Here is a 27,089-nt window from a genome sequence, read left to right on the forward strand (position 1 = left end):
GGAAAATTAAAGTAAAGGTTAAAATTATAAACAATTGGATAATTTACGTAATAATAAGTGCACATATCTTTGAAGAATAATTTCCTTCATGTATTCAGTTTCTTTCTTCAACATGTGTCCTTTTATTTTAGAAATTTTGGATTTAATTAAGGATTTCTGTTATTCTAAAAAACACTAAATGCATTTAGAATGTACAGAAAAAGCAGCTAATTTTATTCTTTAGTAATATGAACATTCAGAAGCAATATGAAATATATATAGTAAAGGCCGGTTACATGTGGCAGAATTTCTAGAATTTAGTGACACAGCAAACAAAAAAATCTAGAAATGGCAAAACTTTTTTAGAGCAAGCATTGGAAGCAGAATTTAGGATCCACAGAGATTGCATCAGGTGGGAAAACACCTAATGCCAGCTATGTGTATGATGCATTAAGAAATATTAGATGAATCTTTTAATTTGTAAGTAAAATTGTAAGTTTTCAATTTCTTTATTAATAAAAAATCTCTTTCTATAATGCCTGCCCATGTGATAAGATCAGAAGCATTTGTGATATTTTCCATGCTTCTGTCTAGTGAAAAGTAGAGAAGATAAACATGTTAAGATTCTAGTATCAGAAGTAAAACATTCAAATATTATGTTTTCATTGTTCTTCCAGATGTTCTTCAAAAATTAAGAAATTCATTGCAAACTTTCTGTAAAATACATCCATTACATGTTGATATCATGGAGACATTTTTCATTTTGTCACATATTTCTCGAATCTTCTAGAATTGTGAGTCTATAAATCATGCCTTCAAATCCTTCTAAACTTTCCAAGCTGTAATGTCTAAAATCCTAAAGAAAAATTATCCCTATCACTTCTGTAAATGCAAAAAGCCAGAAATATTTTAGAAAACAATAGGATGGAAAAAGAGTAAAATTAATTTTATAGAGAAAACTGATGCACATTCTGAGAATTTTGAATATTCTGAGAAAATTAAATGGGAAAAACTCTTACTATGAAAAAATTAAAAACAAGACATTTTTAATTAATTACATAGCTAATTTTGCTTTTGCTAAGAGTTGTTTCGTAAATTGTGCTTTATAGTGTTATACCTTGTTTATTTTTCAGATTTAAAATATTGTATAATAAGTTGTCAAAATGAAACTATAATATGACAGCGAAAAATAAATTTTAAATATAATTTCAATATAGTACCATTATTTTAATGAAATTTATCAATGTTACGATGTTTTAAAAAAAATCATCGAAAAAATGTTCAGATCTCGGAATTAAAAAGTTTCTATAGAAGCTAATCTTAAAATTGCCAAAATGTTGAAAAGTCCCCAAATTTAGAACCGTTTAATAAAAGAATTCACATCCCCAAAAGCGAAAAGTTGTTTAAGAGCTCTTTACTAGAAAAAATGAATTTTGAAATGCTTATTTTTCACTTCTTGCTTAGAAACTCGAATATCCCATCATTTATATTAGAAATAGAAACAAATTATAACTCATGAACCCATTCAAAAGATAACCATATATACGGCAGTGAATCGCCAAAAATATTCCTCAAAATGCTAATTCACACTCAAAATGACAGTTGTAAAAACAGACAGAAATTTCAGATGATTAAAATTAAGGACCTTCTGCTGATTTTGGCCAAAATTAAGGACTTTTAAGGACCAAAAATCGATTCCAAAAAAAAAAAAAAAACCTAAGGACCGTACGAACCCTGTGTATAATGAAAAAGAGGAAAGGAAAATAGGTTTCCATAAATTAAGAAGCTCGTTAAGTGAATTTAGAGAAAATTTAGTGCAAAGTAAACAAAATGTGCGAATTTAAATTTTTCACCAAAAATTACAAAATTTAATATCTAGGCATAATTTTGAGTCGTAGAATCAAAATATGGAAAAAGAATTGGTTTATTATTTCAGAAAAAGTACGATTTCGCTTGACTAGTACTCTCAACTAATTTTTCAAGAACTCTTTCAGAAACAAACTCATCAAACAAGTTTTGGCTGCCTTTTCAAAACGTGAATGTATTAGATTAAAGCAATAATAGGGATTTAAAATTTTATTCATGAACAACATTCAAAGATAACAAATCATTTTTAAATATATTTTTTCCCAATAAACACACTTCAAAAAATTTTATAAATTAAATAATTTGTAAAAAACAAACAAAATGTATTCTTCCACAAATGTATAAGAAAGATGATGCTTGAAACGATATAATAATATAAAAACAAAATGTAATGCTATTTAATAACATGATCCTCTACACACAACTGCAGGGTAATAAAAATGAATGAAGTAATAAAATATGAAAAAATATTTACTAAATGTGCTTACAAAGTTTTTACCTTTTCTGGCACTTGTTTTAAAAATTACTGATTACTAGAACAGCCTGACATAGGAATTTATGAAATTCAACAAGCTGATAACAGTTGATGTCTCAAAGGTATTAAAATCGAGTACTTTTAGCAATTTTTTTTCCTTTTAACTAGTAGTTTTTTTTTTTTTTTTAAATCATAATTCAACTTAGATATACGATTTAAACACAATAATCACTCAACTAAACATTATATGCTAAAAAACTTTCTCTGCAAAGACAACATTAATTTTAATAAATAAAAAACATGTATAATTCCAACTTCTTTCTCCCCTTTACATAAGCAACTGGAGATTCGTGTGTAAACATGATGTTCGACCAAAAACAACTTTACAAAATTTATATTAATACATGATTCACAAACATTTGTAGGCACTGTAAGTATAATAATCATTCAGATTTATAATGATGGGAAAGCAATGCAAAATGATTTAGAAAAATATTTCAAAAAACAAGTTTACATAAAAGAACTACATATTCCATTTTAATACTGATTCACATGATTTAACTATATTATGTGGTTAAAAATTATAACATTTCCATTGCATGCGAAATAAACCATGCTTGTTTTCTAACTTGTGGATGAAGCATTATACAAATTATACGATATTTTCAGAAAGTAATCCAAAAATTTGCTGTAGAAACATCTTACATCTCTTTAAAGAAGGTTAGAAAATTCATTCATTTAAACAAACATTACTTAGAGCAAAGTCATTTAGTCTAACATTACTTAGGACAGGGTATGGCCAACCCTTTTGAGAAAGGTGCCACTATCTGAAAAAAAAAAAAAAAAAAAAAAAAGTTATGGGTGCCACTTCCAACTTTTCCAACATACTAAAAATATAAAAAGGCGAAAAAAATGTTATTTAAAGGCTCATTATTGGATTTTTACTCAAATAGCATATTTTTATGCAAGTCTGAGTTAGTGGGCATTCAAAAAATAATATAATAAATAAAGCAAATGTACAAACTAGAGTTTTATTATTAATAAACATTCTTAAAGGTTGTCAGTTAGGTTATGTATAAAATATAAATGACTAATTTGAATTATTTATTTCGAAACAACTATTAAACAGTACTTAATTAATGTGGTTTTTGAATATGTAGTTTGTTTACTAAGTTCATCTATATTAGGATTAATTCTTGAAAGTGCTAACAAAATTAGGTGTTTTAGGTGCATATCAGTTTTCTTGAATGATATTTTGAATTTATTATGTTCCTAATAGAAAATATTTCTCCACAAACATATGTTGATTCAATCCTATGATAATATTTGACAGCCAAATAGTGTAAATTTGAAAAATTGTTTGCTGGTACAAATTTCCAAAATTTAGTACTATTTGGATCACTTGCAATTTAAATCATTTCCTTATATTTGCTTTTTTCATATATATACTGCTGTAGGTCAATAATTCCAATTTCGATTTCAGATGGGTAACAATTAACATCTTGCAGAGAAATTGAATTATTATATTTATTCTACTGTGCTTACGTATCTACCTATGAAGTTAATACAAATGATATTATTTTTTGAAATCTTTTACTTTTTCAATAAATCTTTACGTGCCACTGTTAAAACTTCGCCATGCCACAGTGTGGCATGCATACTGCGGTTTGGCCATCCCTGACTTGGAACAAAACCTTTAATCAAGCATTACTTAGAACAACAAAACTTGAGCATTAAAGTTTTTCTAATTCTCAATAATACTCTAGGACACAGAACTGAAGCCCTCACAACAATTGCATCCAAATATATAGTTTACTCCTTCCAAATATATAGTTACTTCCTGAATCCAAAGAAAGGACATAAATCACTCCAAGTCTATTATGTCAAACATGTTTACATTCCTGCAAAAAGCATGACACAGTACTGGCATTTTGGATTCAAATCAACATAAGACACTGAAAATGATTAAACTCACAAGAGAAAAAGTTACTTCATTAATAATTGATGCTTTCTGGCATCAGCAATGGCCAGAAGTTGTCAGCAATTTTTAAAGGATTTCCAGCTACTGAAAGTGAAGCTCAGAAAATCATACAAATTGCAAAAGGCCCATTTTCAAATTTTGCTTACATATGCTGTATCCCCAAAAAAGAAAGTTCAGGATAAATTAACACTTAGTTTCAGCAATGCATTGCATAAATGACTATATATTTCATATTTGTAGAAATATATTTATAGTCATCTTTATGCGATGCATGGCTCAAATTAAACTTTAAATATTAATTTATCTTGAATTTTCTTTCTTTTCTTCTGGGACAGCATATGTAAGAAAAATTTGAAAATGGACCAAAAGCAATATGCAATTAAGGTTTTCAGATATGGAAGCAGAAAATATTAAAAAATTAGTTGAGAAATGACAAATGAAAAACTGAATGATCTTATGACACCAGCCTACTGTGAAATCAGTGACAGTGAAAATAAAAAATGAACTGTAGAAAAGTCATATAGTAATGGAGATAGGTTGAAATGAAGAAAGAAGAGGACACTTGTGAGAGATATTGAAAAACTTTACACTCCTTACTGTGAAACACTTAATGAGTTGCATCAGAGCAACTGTAAAGCAAAAATCACAAACTATTTAGCAAAAATAAGTGTATCATGTATCTGCTTATTAAGCTGTAATTGAAAACCTTTTACTTAACATTGCTCCATTTTCCCCTTTTAATAACAATATTTAGGTTTGCATAAATTATACATACTTTTGTAATCTGAATCATACCTAACCCCTTTTTTTTTGCATAATAAGTAAACTTTGCAGAACCTGACCTACGTAACCCTGTATTCGCCAAGGGTTTACTGTACTTCCAGTTCCAAAAATGTTTTCATTGATACAAGTAATCTTTTTTAGCATTTTAAAATTTAAAACATTAATTTTGTAAATATTACAAAATCTAATATTTTATGTGTTCCAGAGCTTATATTTATATTTAGGGAAACTGTGTACTTGTCCTTAAAGTAGAAAAAAGGGGGGATCTCTCCTGTATCACAAAAACTGACTGTCCTAAAAGTAAAAAAAAAAAAAAAAAAAAAAAAGGTAACTCCTGTATGACAAAAAAATGACTGTTCTAAAAGAAAAAAAAAAAAAAAAAGGTGACTGCTGTAATGACAAAAAAACTGATTAAAGATATTTGCTATTGAAGTTGCAAATCATATTCAAGGGCTACACAAATTGAAGAGTGAACTGTTTGTATATCTACATAACTAAAAATAAAATATCAGTTGGGATAAAAGGTTTCTTTTGTTAGTGCTGATTATCATAGAAAATATCGATGCAATTCCTGTACTCAATGCACTTTTTTCGAAACTGGAGATTTTACTTGTAGAATTTTACAGAATCCTTTATACTAGAAAACACTGGCAGGTTTCAGTATTGGCATGTAGCCAACTAATAACATCAATTGCATTAATTAATAAAAATATTACTAGTTTAATTTTTTCATGATTATTAGATTATAATTCGAAAGTAATAAAATGAATGAGAATACTGTTTTTTAGGTTTGAAAACTTAAAAAAATCACTTGTGTGAATACTTTCAACCCAAATGTAACAAAATTACAAATTAAAAGTACTAGTAACTCACAAAAGAATATCACTGGATGGAATTTAAGAGGAAAAATCAACCTCACAGAATTCTAATTTATTTATTAATCAAACCTGCAATCCAAATTGGAAGTGGTGTGTCATCAAAAATAACAAATTTTGAAGGTAAAGATTGGGATAATTTTTGTCATAGAATCAAACTTTCTACATTTTACTTTTAATAACAAGTATAACACTTTCCTAAATGTACGTATAGGAATGCACAAATGTATAAAAAGTTAGATTTTTTATTTTACACAAAACTAATTTTTAAAAATACAAAAACATTATGCCATTTAAAACATTTTTGTTGCTGGAAGTATACATCTATGCTCAACAGTTGCAAAAATAAAGGCCAGATAACGTCTTTTATGAACAGGGTATATATACATTCTTTGATACAGAAAAAACTTCAGTAAGCCTTAAATTACAACTGATGTAAAATATAAATAAATTTAATTACAAATATTAGATAAAAGTTTAAATGACCAAAATATATCACATATGGAAGCACATGTTTTGAATGATCTGTTACAGATGGAGAATACTTTATAAAAGTCAAAAGGCATAAGGAAAAGAAACATTTTGTAGTTGAGGTACCTAATGCATGGCATTAGAAACATCTTTCATTGGTCATACTAATACTAGCAAATATTTACAACAATTACACTAACAGTATCCTATTATATATAATTTTTATTGTGTAGTATTTACAATCAGGCAAATAATATTTTCGATGAGGACCGAAATATGTAATATTTCATTCATGGAACAACCCACGAGATGAAAATATCATGGCAGGAAAATTATGTTGCTAAGGATGTTTCTAATGTCAAAACTGATTTTTTTAAAACAATTTAAAATTTCTATTTTATAAGGAACATTCACAATTATTCATTACCTTTGTCTATTTGGTATTACTCTGACTATTAGATTTTTCAGTTAACTTTATCAAAAAGAGCAGTAACTATGATAGTAATTATACCTATTAATCTCAAACTTTTAGTAATACTGCAAACGATCTTTTAAGACCTACTGATTTCAAGCATCAAAACTTAAAATAAGGTTGCTCCTAAGACCTATTTAAAATATTTTTCCGCAGAACACACTTCACATTTGCTTTAATCTGTAGCATCGTAAAAATAATTCAAGTAATCATCAAGTAAAATTTTTGGCACTTTTCACATATTAAAATATATTATAAATTATTTTCCCTTAAATTTATTTCAACAGTAAAAAGCAATACAGGACTATGTAGTTCATTAAAACATAATACAATAATTAGTTTTCATATAATACAATAATTGTATATAGTTGTGATGTGCACCAATAATGCACAAGTTAAAGTAAATTTTACCGCAGCTGGAAGCAAGCTTATACATATGAATTGAGAGCTAGCAATTGCTTATGCACACACACTCATATATGAAACTAATTCACACACTTTTCTCCTTGTTCACTGAATTCAAGAAAATATCCCTTGATACAAGTATTTTTATGAAAAATAATGAAATACATATCATACTTAAAAAACTTAAACATACTACGTTCAGCATTTTATTGAAAACAACAAGAAAAATCATTGTCTGACCTCAGTATCAAATACATTTCATACAAACATAGAATCAGTTATCCCTTAAGCACTGAATAAAATATTTATTTTGTGATCTCTCCTGTATCACAAAAACTGACTGTCCTAAAAGTAAAAAAAAAAAAAAAAAAAGGTAACTCCTGTATGACAAAAAAATGACTGTTCTAAAAGAAAAAAGAACTTTGGTTTCATGCTCTATGCTATCAATAGTTAATTTGCATTAGCACTTCCAGCATACTATATATTTTTTAATGTTTTACACTCAAAGAGAATCTAATTTTACAGCACACAGGAAAAACGAACTATATTATATAACAAAATTAGAAATGTTACATACACATAAGACAGGTAATGTTCAATACATATATGTGTAAAAACAAAGTAAGAAATTTAGAACTAATTTTTCACAAAGACCAAAAACTGAAATTCGTAACTAATAAATTTCAAACAATCCTATATATGCTACAAAGAATTTTAAAAATGTTAAAACCAAAACTTTTCAAACAAGCAATATCCCAATTCAAAAAATGAACATAACAGAAGAGGGATTCAATCAACTTTAATGCCACTTCGTCAGGGAGAAGGAATATTGAAATCAGTTTAAATCTCTTCTACAAAAATCCTTGCCTTTCTGTATCCAGAATTAGCTCATGAGCCATTTCAATATATTTTTAATTATAAAACTTCACCCAAAAATTCTGGCCCTAAAACAAAATACAATGGCTGCTTTAAAACTAATTGGCGACCTCAAAATTAACTATTCTAGATTTGGTGCTCACCCCTAAATTCAAATGTTCTCCCAAATTCGAGATCTTTCCGTGTTATATAATACTGATCGAAAAAGGTAACTAAAAATAAAATTAACCAATCGTAGCTTGTCTCTACAATTCCATCTACTTTGGTATAAATACCACTTGTAAATTAATTACATCATTCCTTTTCCTAGTTTCTACCTTGCTAACACTTTCGAGCTTCGCTTCCCAGTCTAAGATTACTTAATTTTCTTTTTACTTAGAATTAGATTAATGTCTTACTTTTTAAATCAGAGTACAAAAAATTACCGTATTGAAATATGATTGAATAAATACCTTGCCTACAAAATGATTTTATGTTAATTATAATGGAATAAAATTATGCTCTGAAAATTGGTACATCTGGAAGTTTGTGGCTTATCCTGATTCCTCCTACACATTAAATTATCACATATATACTTGGATTTGTTTTCCCTTAAAAAAAAAAAAAAAAAAAAAAAAAAAAAAAAAAAAACAAGCATTTTTGTTTGTTTAAATTTATAACTCACATAAGTAATAAAACTATTAACAGAAATTTCAGCAACTTAATAGTATGATCTTTATATCAAGATTGAAGGCTAATAGAAAATATTAACAAGAGAAAAATACAAATAAATACTGATGGCAAAAAACTACTTTTATGAGTGTGGAAATAAAAACCAATACTGAAACCCACTGCAGTTATTTTTCATTTGAGAATTAAAAAAAAAAAAAAAAAAAAACACTTCAACTTATATTATTGATAAAAATAGGCAATTTTAATGTCTACCATATAGTACTACAAATAAAATTTTAATTCAAAAAACGTAAAGCTTCATTACAGCTGCAGATACTAGAATTATCATTCTAGCAAGCAAATGATAATTCTAAGATTATCATGTGCCATGCAATTAGAAAAGAGCATATTCAGCAAAATAAAATTATCATGCTTTATGTAGTATTGCAATTTCATTAAAAAAATGAGATTTTAAATGAGTTTAAAAAGTAAACATTTTAATTTATTTCAAAACACAAAACAGCCTTAATTTTACTTCATTTGCCTACATCTTTTTCCTTTTTCCTATCTATACTGACTGCAAATAAACTTCCCTTCTTTTTGCAAGACTATGATAAATATAAAGTGTATATAGGTATTTCATGTATAAATTCATCATAGATTTCTAAATATTGCTCTGGTTTTTTTATTGTAATGATTTTTATGATAGTAAATAATTAAATTACACTTAAGTTGTATGAAAAGTACGTTAATATTTCGATAAAATACAAAAATATTTCTAAAGACTGAAATTCATAAGTTATATATTAATCCCTACTGTGAAAATACAATATACACTAGATTCAAAAGCATTTTAAAATTTGCAGGTTAAATTTTAATCATTAAAACACTTTTCTCTTGTTTTTAATTTCTGTGCTTGTATGTATACTTTGGAAAATTGTGTGTATTTATGCTTTTTGTACATATTTCACACCAGAGAAAGGCTACTGCTTTCACCATATCTTGCATCATATGGCTGTATTAGCATCGTGCTCTTTTTGGCAGAGAAATATACAATATACATGTAAAAAACCAAAATTTTCACAATCATATCACTTCAAAATTATTAATTTTCAAATGTTTATTTAGTTATATTTGTTAACATAAAATCTATTTTTAATGTAAAAAGAAAGAAAACATTTTCTTTCCTCTCTTTTTAATTAAATATTCATAGCTAAATAAATGTAAGCTATTACTAACTAAATGACTAAAATTATAACGTTTATAAAATTGAGAGCCTTCGGTATAAAAAAATTGAAAGCAATATATGATACTCGTAATTTCAATGAATTCTCAAGGTTTTTAAGAATAACACTTTAAATAAGTCACATCATTAAAAATATCACTTTATATACAGTATACATAAACTAATTACAAATTTAATGGCATTAATACTGAATGAATTGCGCAAATACATACAAATGATATAAAAAAAAAAGGCAAATATTTCTGATAAAAAAAAATTATCAGAAAACTCTAAGTATATTACTATTTCTAATGAAATAAAGACTTTCGAAATTAAGTACTGAATTCATACAAAATTACAGAACTGTATGATATATATAAAATAGCAACTAGTATCCTAGAATATGAAATTAAAGATCATAATTATGAATTTGGAAAGGAAAAAGAGGAAGAAGAAAGGAACGAAAGGAAGGAACAGGAGTAACAAATTGGTTACTCTACTGACCACCTCCCCCCCCCCCTCAATAAAAAAAACTTGCACTTTTTATTTCTTTTTTTCTGCTTTTACTTCAAAATTTTGCTTTTGAATTCATCTGGCAAGCTATTCAAGCATTTATACATGTCATATAATCTTTGTACGGATACTGTACTGAATATGTGTTTGCTTTTTTTTCATTTATATTTTATCAGTTTTTAAGTTTCTTACCGAGGTTTATTTTATATGTGCTTCTATTTTTGTTATTCCCTTTTTCTTTTGCTCATTTTGGTAAAATTTGCTCAAAAACTACTTATCACTTTATCTCCCCCCCCAAAAGAATATTCCAGCATTATGAGGAAATACTAATAAAGATCCCTGAAAACATTTCAAACCAATTTACTTCCCACATATGAACATTTCTATTACGTCTATGAAATATATAAAATAACATTCAGTACAAAAAAACCACACAGACTGTATAGTGGTTAGGGGAGCCAACTGCGATACCGAAAGGCTCAGGTTCGAATCCCAGAGAAGGTAAAATTGTCTGTTATCCTCATAGGAGGTATCAGTGGCCATCTATTAAGTGCCTTCATAATAAAATGGCCACCACTTCTGGCCTTAGGAGTGACCAATGCCGTTATAGGCAAGTGAACACAATATGGGGGGGGGGGAATTTCAGTACAAGCTTGGTTAATATTTATGAAACAAATGATAATCATTGACTCAGAAAGTTAACATTGCACTTAAAATTTTAAATATGATGCCTGTTATGAATAAGATAAAGCTGAACTGTTGTAGCAACTTAGACAAACAATCTACAACAATAACAATTTTGCAACAGTTTCAATGGTGCTATATAGAGTTTTCATAATCCCTCCTTCATTTCTTTCTCCTTTCTTTAGATACATATATATATATTATGAATAACAATATGTAAATCATGAAGTTAGTAAAAACATTTTAATCTTAGAAGAATCATTATAATTAGATATTTAATCATTACAAACTAAATTGAAACTGTTAAGTTTACACAGACAGTCCAAACTGTTTAGGAAGCTAAAAATCATCAAAACGCTGACAACACACATATTATCATAAAAACAAATTGCACAAGCAAAAGGGGAAAAATCATACTTTAAAAACACATTAAACTTTTTTTACATATTGATATAATATATCACTACAAGAATTCAGAATGAAATATATCATAAAATATATGCATGTATGTATATATATATATATCACAATTGCCAAATTTGAAACGTAAAAAAACCCACGGATTCTTGCACAAAATATAAGAGTTTCTGGGATATTTTCAAGCTGCATGGCAAAACCACTGCAAACTGACTTATATATTTACAATGAATGATTCAGATTACTGAACTATTGAAAATGATTCTAATATACAATTATATCAATTAGATATTATAAATTGTATGTTTTTAACTAATTTTTTAAACTTTCTTCATTCCTCAAGCACTTTTAAAAATGAAACAAATAAAATTTACAATTGATGTACACCCTACAAAAAGAAAATGGGACAGTTCTATATCTCCTGTTCTACTGAGCCAATTGATGAAATTTAATTTGCGTTTTTAATGTCTCAAAAGCATGACTCATGATATATATTATATTTATATATGACATTTTTTTAGCATGGGTATTCTGACACAAAATCAGATTTTTCTGAAATGACAAAGCTACTTTCTTCCATATTTTGATTCTATAATTCAAGTTACGGCAAAGTGCCAAGTTTTATAAAAATCACAAAAGTAGTTTTTAAAAAATTAGCTTGTCAAAACTTTAACTACTCAATATTAATTGAATATGGTATATATTTATTCATATCTCTTTTTTTTAATTAAACTTACTGGATTCCTTCTATCACAATTTGAAATTTAGGTTCAATCCAAATACAATTTGCATCTGTTTCTTGATTTGTTTTTTTAATTTGTATATTTTGTTAGTTTTTATAAATTTTCCGAAAGAAATTTTGAATTAAAAACTATGAAATTTTTGCCATCATCTTAAAGTAGATGTACGAATTTTTTATCTATAATTTCCAAAAATCTACATGAATTTATATGCTGGCACATTTTGAAATTTGGTGTATTTGTTATAAGTGGTAATACCACCAAACATGATTTAAGCACTTTGTTAAAACTAATTGAAAGAATGAATGTTGCATCTTTTATTCTGCTCTTGCACAGTGAATGGGAAACGAAATTGGTTAACATAAATTAAGAATTTCACCAAGTGAACTATTCCTGGCACAAAACGAAAAAAGTGCGCCAAGACAAATTTAAAAATTTCTCAGGACGTTTCTCCTCAAACTTTACACAATAAACATGTAATTTCAGAGAAAGTCGGATTTTGTATCAAAATATCTATATTAGAACAATGCTATATATATTGTATGTCAGGCTTTTGAGACATGAAAACAGAAAGTTAAATTTTGTCAATCAATCCAGTAGAACAGAAGATACAGAAATTTGCCACCCCCTTTTTTTGTGCAAGGTGTACATGTTATAATCATTAATACATGCACACTGATGATTAATTTTATTTATTTATTATTGCATACATAAAACTTAGTAATGTGCCATCAATGTAATGCAAAAAATTAAATATTAAAGACATTGAATCTCCATAAGAAATTCTACAAATGTTTACAGTACATTAATCTATTTCAGATCAAATCAAATTTAATAAGAAAATTTGCACAATTAAATTTCAATAATTCAATAAAGTTCCCTTATTACTAGGAAACATTTTCTTAAGTAAGGATTAAAAATTAAAAACCAGGACATTCTGTGATACTGATTATTGGCATCTATGACACATATATATAAATTTACAACTGTTTTAATTTACATAATAGCCCTCTAAGCTATGATACTATAATAGAAAATTTATGATTAAAATCAATAAATAAGTACGACCTAATACCTGATAACAGCATAATGTTTATCATCTTATGATCGTAGTACTTAGATATAGTAGTGAAGAGTTTATAATTTGATGCAAGAATGGCTGAAAGTAAATTATAATAAATAATTCCCCAAAAATTAAAACTTATCATTTGGGAACAAGCATCGTTTTTTCAAACTAAACCTAACTACAAGATATAGAAAATGTGTAATGTCCTAACACATAAATAATATATTTTTTAAAAAATATGAAACAGTGAAAGAATATATGAGAATGTGCTTAATAACTAAATGTCTATCTAATATTTTCCAAATATATCTTACAAGTCAACAAGAAATAACATTCTAGGAAGACTATTTCTATATGTTATGGCACTAGATAAATATTCTCAAAAGAATAACTTTAACAATTTTTTTTACACTTACATTTTTCTTTTTAAATATATGAATTTATTGCATAATATTACATAAAATGCAGATCCGTAAATGAAATACATTACCACAAACCTATTAATAACAGTAAAGGATAGAGTTGTCTGCAAGGCAGTTTCTAGTAGCACCATTCTACAGGTATGATGAATACTAGTTTTTGTAACTTACTGAAGACTAGAATCGGTAACATATTTTGCTATACAGTTTAAGGATGAAAAGAGATCAGGGGGAAAAAAATTCAATGTTAAATAGGAATTATATGCTTTCAGAGTTATGTTGGAGTTGGACCAGAAGCTTCACCTGATTCTGTTGCATCTTTACTTGGATCCAAATAGTTATACAGTGGAAACTCACAAAACAATAAAACTTTAAATAAAGTTGGAATGTCTGCATACACAGTGGGCGGCAAAGGTATCAGCGGACTGGTGGTGGCTTTATAAATTCTATATTCTTCAATGCTGAAAAAAAAAAAAGAGAAAACATTACAATAAATGATATGATATAAACAATCAAATTATATGAACCTATATAATAATAAAGATCATAACTTCAGTATAAATAATAGAAATTTTAAAAACATTCTAGTAATACATATAAATGATCTCTTTAAAATCCAAGACGTCAAGATGAATTTATTATTGATAGGATCCTACAGAAGAATAAAATACTATGTGGCTAAAGAGAAATCAGGCTATGTTTCATTCCACTCTCCCGTTTTGGAAACAATGAAAAATACATAAATTACCAGGGTCATCCCGCTCAGTCTATTAAGAAATGGCTTTCAAGCACATGGTCACGGCAAGACAGACTTCCCAAAACTGCAAATGGCAAAGGTAGAAAAAGTTTAAAAGAAAAATTCTTTTATTAAAAATAATAATAATAATAATAATAATAATAATAAAAAAAAAAAAATCTGAAATGTTTCAGATTTTAAATTATGTCTAAAGGGGCGTTTTTTAACATTTTGTTTGTTACCTTTCTTTATTAAATATCATGTTCCTCGCACTTAAACCATAAGATCCAGTGCAACAGCAATATCGCAAAATAGTTTTAAAACGAGCATATCTTTAGAATTTCCGATACAGAGACTCACGCGCTGGAGATAAAAATGTTTTTTCTGCACAACGTTGCCATTGCTCGCTTTGAAATCCTTGAGTTTGTTAATCAAAAATTCGTCAAAGTTTTAAAAAATAGGAAATCGATCATAAAACAAATTTCAAATTTGGTCTTCCACATGCTCATATTCGTTGGAGGATTACGTTATTCAAAATTCGATTACTCTGTGTACCGTTATTTTATGACAATGTGAGAAATATACATACATTTACGCAGATTTTCATTATTTCATTTCTTCAAATATAATGCAGGACTCTAACATTTTATGCAACAGTTTGAAAAGTGAACCGACATTTATCCGTCCGACGCAAAATGCCAAAACGAAACTAATAGTCCTTCGGGATTCAAATCCCTTTGGACTAAAAAAATCCAAAAGGTTTCAGATTTTAAATTATGTCTAATGGGGCATTTTATTAATGTGTTGTGTGTTACCTTTATTTATTAAATATCATGTTATTCGCACTTAAACTATAAAATTTAGTTCAAGAGCAATATTGCAAAATAATTTTAAAATGAGCATATCTTTAGAATTTCTGATACATAGTCTCACACGCTGGAGGTAAAAATAGTGTTTTTTCTGTACAACGTTGCCATTGCTTGCTAAAATCCTTGAGTTTGTTAAGCAAAAATTTGTTAAAGTTTTACAAAATATGAAATTGATAATAATACAAATTCCGAATTTGGGCTTCCAGATGTCCATATTCACAGTAGGATTACATCATTTAAAACTGAAGGGCTCTAAGTACCGTTGTTTTATCCCAATGCGAGAAACATACATACATTTATGCAGATTCTTCATTGTTTAATTTCTTCAAATATAATACAGGGCGATAATATTTGGTGGCAGCAGTTTGAAAAGTGAAACGAACATTCAGAGTGATCCAATGCAAAATCGCAAAACAGAAACAATAGTCCCTCAGGGACAAAGCCCCTTTGGACTAGAAAACAGTACAGTAATTGACAAAATATATAAGGATAAATAATATTTTGAAAGATGTCAAGAACAGACATTGAAGGATAAGCATCAATGATGGGACAGGTTTCCTGTAGATATTTTATCTTCTAGCTTTAGGCTTTTACATGATTAGTAATTCTTTCTTTTATGATGTTAACAAAATGTAAGTGCATTTTAGCAATGTTTTCTATTATAATACCAACACACATTCTTTCAGTGTAATGTTAGTTTTAAAGGCGAAGAGTGAAAACATTTAAAGAGCTAATAACACTTAGAATTATAGTGCCTTAGTTATAGAGTTAATTATTTCATGAAAGAATTCATTTCAGAAATAGGCTTTACTTGAAATAGTAAACTTTTGCTGTTTACTGAAATTATGCAGCAACAATGTATGAATGATAAACCCACATTAGTATAAAAAATAATACACCCCAAACGAAACCTCGGAGTTCAACAGAAAGTTCTTCATAACGATCATATGTTGCATACTCAAGTTTAAGAACTGCTCCAAAAAAAAACTCAAAAGATTTATTAAACAGCACAATATTTCCACTGCAAATTTTATGAACAAAATATTTTTTTTGGGGGCGAGTCAGAATTATATATTTACTGCAGACAACAACTATTTTATAGCTATGAATATCAAACTTTTTTTTTTTTCTTTTCATTTTATTGCTAAATTAATGAACACTTAAGTGTGACTCAACTTTAAAAAGTGAAAAATTTAACTTTGTAAGCATTAAAGAATCACTATCACTATGCAATCTGGATATTGTTAATGAAGAATGAATTTCTATTTTAACTTTAAATAAATAGATAAAGATAATTATACCATTTAAAAAATACAAATTGCATAAGTAGCAACAGATACGAGATTTATCAGTAGCTAAGGGGATAAAACCACAGAACCTTAATATTAATTTTGCTTGCTGCTTGCAAGATTCAACTGACTGCTTTAATATTTATACAGTACAAAGTCTTTAATCTGGACTCGTCGGGACTTCGGCAATTCCAGATTAAGGGTTTTTCTGGATTATAGATCATCAATTTAAATCTGGCAAGATGGCATGCAGAAATTATACAATTAAAAATATGAAACCGTAATTTATGAAATAAAGAGCAATTATGATCAACAGGATATCAAAATTTACAAAAAAAAAAAAAAAAAAAAAAAAAAAAAAAAAAAAAAAAAAAAAAAAAAAGCTTAATATTTATTTGTTTACTTTATTAAACATTTCTTTAAATGTAAGTTGTTTAAGTTGCTTTGTTTTATATACTAATACTTTCTCTTTAATTCTATAAACAGACATAATTTCTTGTTCAGTTAAAAAGTTCCCCTGTTCAAGTCCTGTAATAGCTGTGCTGAGAATACCAACTTAACTTGTCAATGGAAATGTTTTCATTTTCACTAATCTCTCTGTCACTTCATGCCTTTATCCATTTTTTGCAGCAATTCCACTTTTTGTTTGATGGACATCGAAACATGCTTTCGCTTTGTAGATCCTTTGGCAGCTCCAGAATCGGAAACTCTTTTTGACATAATCGAAAGTTCAAGCTTACTTTTTATAAAATTGCTCTAACAGTCTGCAAAAAATAATAAGCCGGATCCAATTAGAAAATTAAGGAACAGAGCAATCTGTAATATTAACTGAAATAGATAATTAGATAATTTTAGCCTAGCTTATACCGTCTGTTATACATTAAACGTGCATGCGTAAACGTTTATGAGCATGCGTAAACGCATATGCACATGCGTAAAAGTATTGTGCGCGTGCAGAAAGTTTGTAGCTTTGAGGTCCGGATTATAGATCATTCCGGATTTAAGACTTTGTACTCTAATACTAAAATTGTCTCCATATGTAATATGAACCATATGTTTCATAAAATCATTACTAAAAAATTAAACTTTTTTTGAGGGAATTAAACAAAAGTCCTTTTAAACAGAAATAACTTAAATTGCATCAGCTATAATTAACCATATTATTAACTAATAGCATAGTAAAATACAAATTAGTAGCAGACAAGTGTAATTCTTAAATTTCTTTAATTTTTAGGAAAATGTAAGCTTATTCATCCTGTATTTGTCACAACATTAAAAACAAGTATAAAAATTTACTTATAAATAAAAAATAATAGTAAATAAATAAAATCTGAAAGGTTTCAGATTTTAAATTATGTATTCTTTAATGTTTAGTGTTTTACCTTTATTTATTAAATATCATGTTCTACATACTCAAACCATAAAATTCAGTTCAAAAGTAGTATCGCAAAATAATCTTAAAATGAGCATATCTTTAGAATTTCCGATACAGAATCTGGTGCACTGAAGGTAAATTATCTCTCCCCTCCCTATACGGTGTTGCCATTGCTCGCTTTGATATAGTTTGTTAATCAAAAATTCTTTGAAATGTTACAAAATATGAAATCGCTAATAAAGCAAATTTCAAACTCAAATTAGGGCTTCTACATGCCCATATTCTATGGAAGATTACGTTATTCAAACTTTGATGGCTCTAGGTCCTGTGTTTTATCACAATGCAAGAAATATACATACATTTATGCAGATTCTTCATTATTTACTTTCTTTAAATATAAGACAGGGTGATAATATTTGGTGGCAACAATTTGAAAAGTGAAACAAGGCTTATTGTGAATTGACGCAAAATGCCAAAATGAAATTAATAGTCTTTCTGGGCAAATTGCCCCTTTGGACTAAAAAATTACTTATTAAGAAAATAAAATTTAAATCTTATTCCATACACTAAAATATCTGTCTAATTCCATATACTAAAATCCCTGTCTACATTTACCTTACTAATGTACAGAATATAGCAAAGTTTAACTATTAATATTTATTTTAGACAAAATTAGGACGAATTTTATGTAAGTAAGTATTTACTAGTAAACAAATTAAGCATTAATTCATCAATATTAATAAAAACCGGCAACAGGAAATTTGTTGTGAAATAAAAATGAAGCAATAAAAAATTACATACTTTCTGAACCTTTCATCAGCATTCCTTTCTAGCAAAGGAATTCCACTAAGGAAAAGAATGATAGCAGTTGTAAAAATTGGACTCAAAATGGCAACCCACTCCACACCTCGAATAGCATTCACTGAAATTACAAACATACCCCACCATAGAAGAATCTCTCCAAAATAATTGGGATGCCGGGAATACTTCCATAATCCTATAAAGCAAAGGAGGAAAAAAACTACTTCAAATTTTCACAATTATATTACTTACATAACACATAAAACTTTCTATGCTAACCCATCATATTCTTAATAGACTATTAGCACATCAACATAACATTTACATCACCAAAAAATACACCCCCCCCAAACTTTCAAAAAAGTTCTTCATTTCAAAGATTTCCCAGCCATCAGCGTTATAAACTTTTAGAACTGTGTACCATACAGTCAGAATCACATAGCAATGCAGAGTTAGAAATACTTTCATTACATGGTAGACAGTGTTAGAGCATTCTTGCATGGAAGTGTCATTTCACATATAGATGCAGAGGTAGCAGGACTGGTGATTATGCGAATGCAGAATTAGTTGATATGTTCCTGGCATACGGGGTTGTATAGTGAAATGAATGAGTGCCAAAGCGACTGTATAAAGAACATTATCCGGCGAGGCAATACTCCTAGCCATGAAGACTCAACCTCAAGTTTGAGCAAGCAAGCTATAATATACAAAGTAAAGGTTTCCCATGGCAGCATATTTCGAATTCTTAGAAAAAAACAAAATGCATTCGCTTCACATGCACCATGTCCAAGCACTTCAACCAAGCAATTTATGCATCTCAAATTGCTTTTCCATAACAGATGTGTTGTTCACTAATGAGTCACATTTCACGAGGGAAGGAACCTTCAATTTGCATAACCATCACATTTAGATGGTGTCAAACTACCATGCAACACAAAGTTGTGTAACACATACATAACCTTTCACCCTGCCCCTCTGTATTTCATGTTGCATGTATAATCTACAGCTGTTTTACAGTAAATATTTGGACCAACATTATGGGGCATTACGTCATTGGTTCTTACACACTACCTTTTCATGCGACTGGTAGCAATTACTGAAGCGTGTATTACTGCAACTTTTGGATGATACACAGCTTCTTGCATCAATGCAACTTCTATTGTGTTTCTAGTAGTACACTATCTGAACTTTCATAGCACCATTGGCTAATACCAGTAGTAGGGCCACATGAAAATAAACATGCCAAAACAAATGGCCATCATACATATGAAATCAAGTTACACTCTGTTTCCAACATCCAATCTTTTGAATGTCAAAATATCAATGGGTAAATAGTACAGTGTTAACCACTTCAAACCCACTACTAACTCAAAAAAAGGGGGAGGGAACAAAATGTCTGTGTATGATATGAGAAACTACCACAAACTCATTAGTACCAGAATTACCTCTATCTGCATGGGGCATTCTTGAAAACAAAATTAAGACTCAGATTCCTGTTGCTTCCTTCAATAAATCAGAACTGGTTAGAATGTGCTACAGAATTTATATCAATATTGTTCTCGATTTACATTTCTCTACTTCTTTATTTATTTTAGCTGTATAATGTATAAAGTAAAAGATTCCTACTTTTTTATTCAAAATGCATATTTCTGCCAGTGTTTGAATTATTTTGTCCAAGCAGTGGCGTAGCTAGGGTGGGGCAAGGGGGGACATCTGTCCCCGGGCACAGCATCCAAGGAGTGCCAAACTGATGCTACGAAATTTTTTAATGGAATGTTTTCCATTCTTGGCACACAGAAAGGGGCGCAAATTCTTCAGTTGTTCCCCGGGCGCTGGAAACTCTAGCTACGCCCCTGTGTCCAAGCCTAACATATACACATATTTTTCAAAATTAAACATGACCTAAATATGTCTGTATTTTTTTAATAACAGAAATTAAATAAAACAATTTAATTGCAATAAGTTATCTTACACAGTAATTAATATAATGCAATGTAAAGCAATGCATTTTCAAATACCTGCATCACACCATCGACCTTTTGTAGAGGGATTTTCCTTGAACTGAAATTTTTGTATATCTGAAATAGATTCACATAAGAAGCCAACTACAAACATAGTAGTTCCCACGATATCTAATGTTGTCATTGGAGTTGGATTAACAGCTGGAGCAGTTTTTCTTGGCGAGTTGATAAAAATTACGGGGAGGCTTACAGTAAACACCCAAATAGCCTGTAAAAAGAAAAATAAAACTCATAAGTGGTATTTTGTTTAATGTTTATATACATTTAATATCAGAAGTGTTTTAACTTAGCATATGGCCCATCTTCAAATTTTGCTTACATATGCTGTCTCAGAAGAAAAGAAAGAAAAATTCACGATAGATAAAAATGTAAGGTTTAATTTGACCAATGCATTCAAAAATTGACTATAAATATATTTCTACAATTTAAAATATAAAAAAAATCAATTGAAAATCTGACTTAAGCGGGCAGTACATATTCAAAGTAGTCAAACTTAGCTTGACTAGTTTATCTATATGAATAAATATCAACTATATGACTATAATATATATATATATATATATATATAACAATTTATCTATATGAACAAACATATAGTGACTATAATATATATATATATATATAACATTTATAAATATATGTTATATATTTAAAAAAATATATTGTAGTAACTGAATACGTACTGCTCCTTTTAGGCAAATTTATTGTGGGTAAAATAATCTCAAAGTAAAGGACGTGCCATGAAGGTGGAAAACAAATTTTTCTATTGAATTGTTAAAGACAAAAACTTCTGTAATTAATTTTTATCATACATATAGCACACTAGTAGTTCATATTTAAAATAATTAAACTTCTATATTTAAAAAAATAAATTAGGTTGCAAAACAAAGAGGTTCACTAACATAAAACTTGAAAGGGACAGGCACTTTTGCCTACAATCACACATTTTAAGATTTATATCTAAAACATTTCAATTGATTTTTTTTATATTTTGAATTGTAGAAATATATTTATAGTCATCTTTATGCAATGCATGGCTCAAATTAAACTTAAAAACATAATTTATCTTGAATTGTCTTTCTTTTCTTCTGGGACAGCATATATAAGCAAAATTTGAAAAATAGTACCAAAAGAAATTTTTGTACAAAACAGGTTTAATTAATAAAATTTTGCTACAGTAAAAAGCAATCACAAATATAAATCCATATTATAGTAATAAATCTACAATGTTACAGAATAAACAATTGATGATTGCTTATGATTGCTTAAATTTCTTAAACTCCTGTTCTTCTGACATCCTGATTTTATCCGATTTTCATTTCTTCAAAAATATTTTTGAAACCTAAGAACTCCATCTTAAACAAGCTTGTTAACCTTCCAGCATGCGTGCCATGCACAAAATTTACAACAAATTCGGTTTTTAATGCATGTTTTTAGCATATCGCATGACATCTAGAGATCATTTCTATTCCTCCTTTCAATCTTTCCCCACATCATGGAATGTGCCAACAGGAAGTCATATGAACTTTTTTGTTTTTAATTAGGTTTTTGCGCGATGTGGCAGTTTCTTCGTAAAAGTTACAACACGTGCATGGTTGTAAGTGAAAGTTAGGAAAATATTTTTTTCTCAAATATTTTGTAATTTTTTTGCTATTTATTGACGCGTATTATTTTAATTTGTATCAATTCGACTCTATATTTTTATATCGGTTTTAATGGCAAAAAAAATATGTGCAACCAGCTAATTTTGCTAGCAATCTTCAAGAATTATCTGATGAAGGGAAGAAAAGACAAGGAAACCTTTGGACGTGAGAACAATAGCGATCTGAGTAAGGAAAATATACAGATAAGTAATATCAGCAGTGAATCTGAACAATATTATTTCAGATGATGATAATAATAATGATATAGAAAAAAGGATGATGATAGATTCTATGTTAGTAAGGATAAATCTTCTAAGTGGTTAAAATACGCTTGATGAAATTTTGGAATGTACAAATAAATATATAAGTTTGCTAAAAAGCAAAATATTCAAGAGACAGAGACTGCAATGTTACTGAGTTTAAATGATGGCCTACTTTGGATTGTTATATGATAGCAATAAAAAACGGACACCATGTAAATGCAAAAGAATCTTTCTCAAGTGATGGCACTAGAATTGAAATAACAGATGTGATAAGCTACAAGAGATTTTTTATTTCTGACAAGTTGTCTTCGATTCGATGATAAATCAACAATACAGGACAGATGAATATTAAAACTAGCTTGGATTTTAAAATATAGTTATTAAATAATAAATTTTTAATTTTCTATAATGAAGTACATAACTGCTTTCCACCTGACAAATAAGTTTAAAAAAAATTTAGTATCATTCGAATGTGACACCATTTGTATTTTTTGCAATAATAAAGTTAATATTTTATGTTTTAACAAATTTGTTATCAATATTCACTCATTTCTGTCGTTTTCCATGCCAAAAACAGTAAAATAACAGATGTCATAAAATATACGACATGCGCATGCTCATGTAAAATTGCTAAGTGCACGTGCTGGAAGGTTAACATAAATGATTTCATTGCAGATGCAATTAACGAATAACTGCATAAAATTGGGATTAACTGATCATTTTTTCCTCTCCCTAGTAGATGCTCTTACTGTACTGTACCATACTTAAAACAGTATGATATAATTTGACCAAATGTCACACAGAATTTTTATTTATTCATTAAACTACAATCTGCAAAACTTTGATAAGTTTTCTGAATTTTACGTATACACCAGAAACTTATTTAAAAGAACTAAATGGGATGGCAAAATTTCATATAATACTTTTAGACAGGAAAATAAACCATAGTCTTAATGTAATAAAATGCATCTTGATGCTCTTGCACCCTATTCAGTGAAATGTGTTTCTATGATGCACAAATTTTATACTTTTGTATAATGTATAGAATACTCTTTAAAGCAGATAGGAAATGAAGCATTTTGTTTTGGGTTTCAGACTTTTATTCTGAATACAGTTGCTAGCTGATTTGATCTAAGTCTATTGAAAATGAAAGATGTTTGTTCTTTGCAATAATATAAAGAATTCTGGTTCTTTCTGATTACTCGCACCCCCATTGAAAAGTTGGCAATTCATCCCCAACTTTGCTAACTGGCAAATTTTTTGCTTGCCTACTTTTATGGCTCATAGTTCTATTCATAAATAATAATAGGAAACACTTTAAAGGAAACAAAAAGTTTTACGAGTTTGGCTGATATTTACATTTTTACATTTGGTGGCTATTGTTCATTGAAGTAACGGTTAAATATAAAGTATATAATTCCAAGTTCACTCAAATCTGTAGGTGGTATGTGCATGCATGAATTGGTTATTATTGCATGTATACACTAAAATATGCCCAAAACAAAGTACTTCTAATTTATATTCAAATAAGAAGTACAGATAATCAGAAACTAACAAAATTTTCATCAACCTAATTGGAAAACAGAATTAGTAACTTTTCTTTATATTTAAACCCAATTCATCAGTTATTTTCATTCAGATGAATAATAAAAAAATTTGAAAACCAAAATTAGTAACTTTTTTTATGTTTAACCCAGTTCATCAGTTATTTTAATCCAGCTGAATAACAACAGAATTTGAAAAACAGAATTAGTAACTTTTCTTTGTATTTAACCCACATGCAGGGAACTGAGGGGGGGGGGAAAGAGAAGAATGAATAAGATGAAGAAGCTGCAATTCAAGACATGAAAATTATTTTTTAAAATTTTTCTGTCAAATTAAAATAGTTTTTGCATAAAAGTTAAGGGCTTTTTATGATTATATGCACCACCCTAAAAAGTATTCACATGGCAACATACGATGTCACTGAAGCACGAAAACCATGACATCGTCAAAATGTATTTATGTGGCAATCCATGGGCCTGAATTGTGTTAAATAATGAAAATTTGTTGTTTTAAACACTTTTTAACTTAACTGAAACTGTGGTGCCGGACCAAAACTCACTAAAAAAATCAAATAATTCAAAACATTCATATATCAGGTCGACATTCTTATAAATATTCGTATAGAGGTAGTACAATTTAACTTTTAGGTTTGCGTTGTGAGTAACCTATGCAAAAGGAAATATCAGTAACCCCAATTCAATTCAATTACTCCATGTTTCTTAAAAGCCTCCCGGCTCAAACAAATGGAGGGACATAACAGACCACAGTAAATTATACACTAAATTAAATAAATAAAACATAAAATATATATCAAACATATTTATTAATTTCTAGAATATTCAAACATATGACAACTCGGTAAACTGATCAGTCCCCTACAAATTAACCTTAAGATGTAAATTAACATATATATCATTTTAAATCTTACACTCATGTTAGTGTACTAATTTTTTTTTAACATTACATAACTCACAATTTAGGTGGTTGTACCAATTATCTAATTATTCGTTTACAGGTATATTTAAATAACTTTTCACTACTTAAATCTTCAAATCATTTCGTTCACAAGTATATTAATATAACTACACCATTTAACTTTTCTAACTTTAAGTATTTATTCCCTTTAAGAACACTGATAATTTCCACATCGATTAATTAATTTAAGTAATTGCTCAAATTTCACAAACATTAAAATGATGACTCTTGCTTGAGTATTATGAAAATTATTAAAGTAAAACAAATTAAAAAAAAAAAAATCACTCACGGAGTGAAGTCCATACCGCAACACTACCAATAATCGGGAATACCTTCGTATACTGATTAATAAGGCGGTTTGACTGCTCTACAGATCGTCCAGCATCCAAAGTTTACTTGAGCACCACGTTATTCCTGCTGTCCTTTATTCACAAGACCCTCGTTAATGGAGATAGACATTTCTTGCGAATTTTAAAGATGACTTGGTTGAAACACCACAGAAGCTGCCCTTACAATAAATAAATTCCAGAGCACGAAAGGATGAAAAAAAAAAAACCGACGCAGCTGACACAGGCAGAATAAACAGCATCGCACACCTTAGACGGATCCTACACAAGTCTCTTTCATTCTGGAAGCCTCGAAACCCACGAAAACACGTAAAGCACCTTTGGAACAAAATCTAATTAGGAAGTCAAAGTCGGTAAAAACAGGAACACCGCATCAGGATAGCAGGATCACCAAGAGAATCTGCAGTACAATTCTCGGAACAAGAGAATCGAAATTTTCTGCTGAGCTCTACGCCTTATGCCAACACAAATTCTCGCCAGCTAAACTCCTAGAGAAAATCATACCCGCTGGTTCACACGGCTCGTGAGAGCAAGAACCGAAGGGTCAAGCCCCCACTTTTTCTCCTTTTACGCTTCTTGAAAATCAGAATCAGAATGCACTCTAGCCTGGTGCAAGCACCCAGGAAATCTCGGTTTCTCCGCCTCTGTGAGTTCATAGGCTTTCAAAAATCATAAAATTAAATCTTACCAATGCCGGAATTTTACGTCATCTAAACTGAGAAAATGACACACCCATGACGAATCAAACACCAGGAAATCTGACAATGCAGTCCGGAAAACATCTGTACACACAACATGAGAAACAAAAAATGGACCCCCCAACTAACAAGCAAAACTAAGCTTTACGAGAATCCAATTACCTAAACTTAGTACACCCCCCCTGTCTTGAAGTAAGCAAAACTGCAACTTTAACAAAGCGACAGGAAGACGATTTTCGCTTCAAACACCATTAGTAACAGGCGACAACACAACCCCCTACTGTCTCCATTGTTAGTAAAAAGGCTATAACCCAATAAACCAGATGTGTTTCCTTGCAACCATCTCTCGTCTTTGTTACAATTCCTACTCAAGAATAACGAGTTAAGTAAAACCTTAAGAGCTTAAGAGTACTTTTTTCCAGATTAAAATACACATGAACACAAATAAAAATATTAGAATAATAACTTAAAACACATATTAATAATTAAAATTCACGACATAACAATTTTCACCTTTAAATTCGACGGTCATTTTCCTCGTTAGTATTGAGCACATTCTGCTTTTCTCATAAGAAAACTAACGGGATTGTGGAGTTTGCTGGTTAATGAGGAAAAAAGTGTTACAATTT

The 27,089-nt window shown here is 28.9% G+C and overlaps 1 protein-coding gene across 3 annotated transcripts in view; it reads right to left on the minus strand.

The window, feature by feature from the left end:
- Positions 1-2,039: 2,039 nt before the first annotated feature.
- Positions 2,040-27,089, minus strand: part of LOC118191943 (uncharacterized) — a 40,563-nt gene continuing 15,513 nt past the window's right edge. Inside the window, exons 4-7 of one of the 3 annotated variants that reach the window (XM_085822756.1) lie at positions 20,987-21,197; positions 18,969-19,164; positions 14,202-14,359; positions 2,040-3,147 (exon numbers count right to left, since the gene is read on the minus strand). In XM_085822756.1, the coding sequence (XP_085678882.1) occupies positions 3,104-3,147; positions 14,202-14,359; positions 18,969-19,164; positions 20,987-21,197 (609 nt within the window). In that variant the 3' untranslated portion in view covers positions 2,040-3,103. Of the gene's footprint in view, positions 14,360-14,646; positions 14,720-18,968; positions 19,165-20,986; positions 21,198-27,089 lie in introns of all 3 variants that reach the window. The other 2 variants (XM_035362809.2, XM_035362808.2) reach the window with 2 other exon arrangements.

The sequence above is a fragment of the Stegodyphus dumicola genome, chromosome 1, assembly GCF_044657685.1.
Source record: "Stegodyphus dumicola isolate Sdum_Otavi_A_Nest chromosome 1, ASM4465768v1".
In the NCBI taxonomy this organism is placed as follows: Eukaryota; Metazoa; Arthropoda; class Arachnida; order Araneae; family Eresidae; genus Stegodyphus; species Stegodyphus dumicola.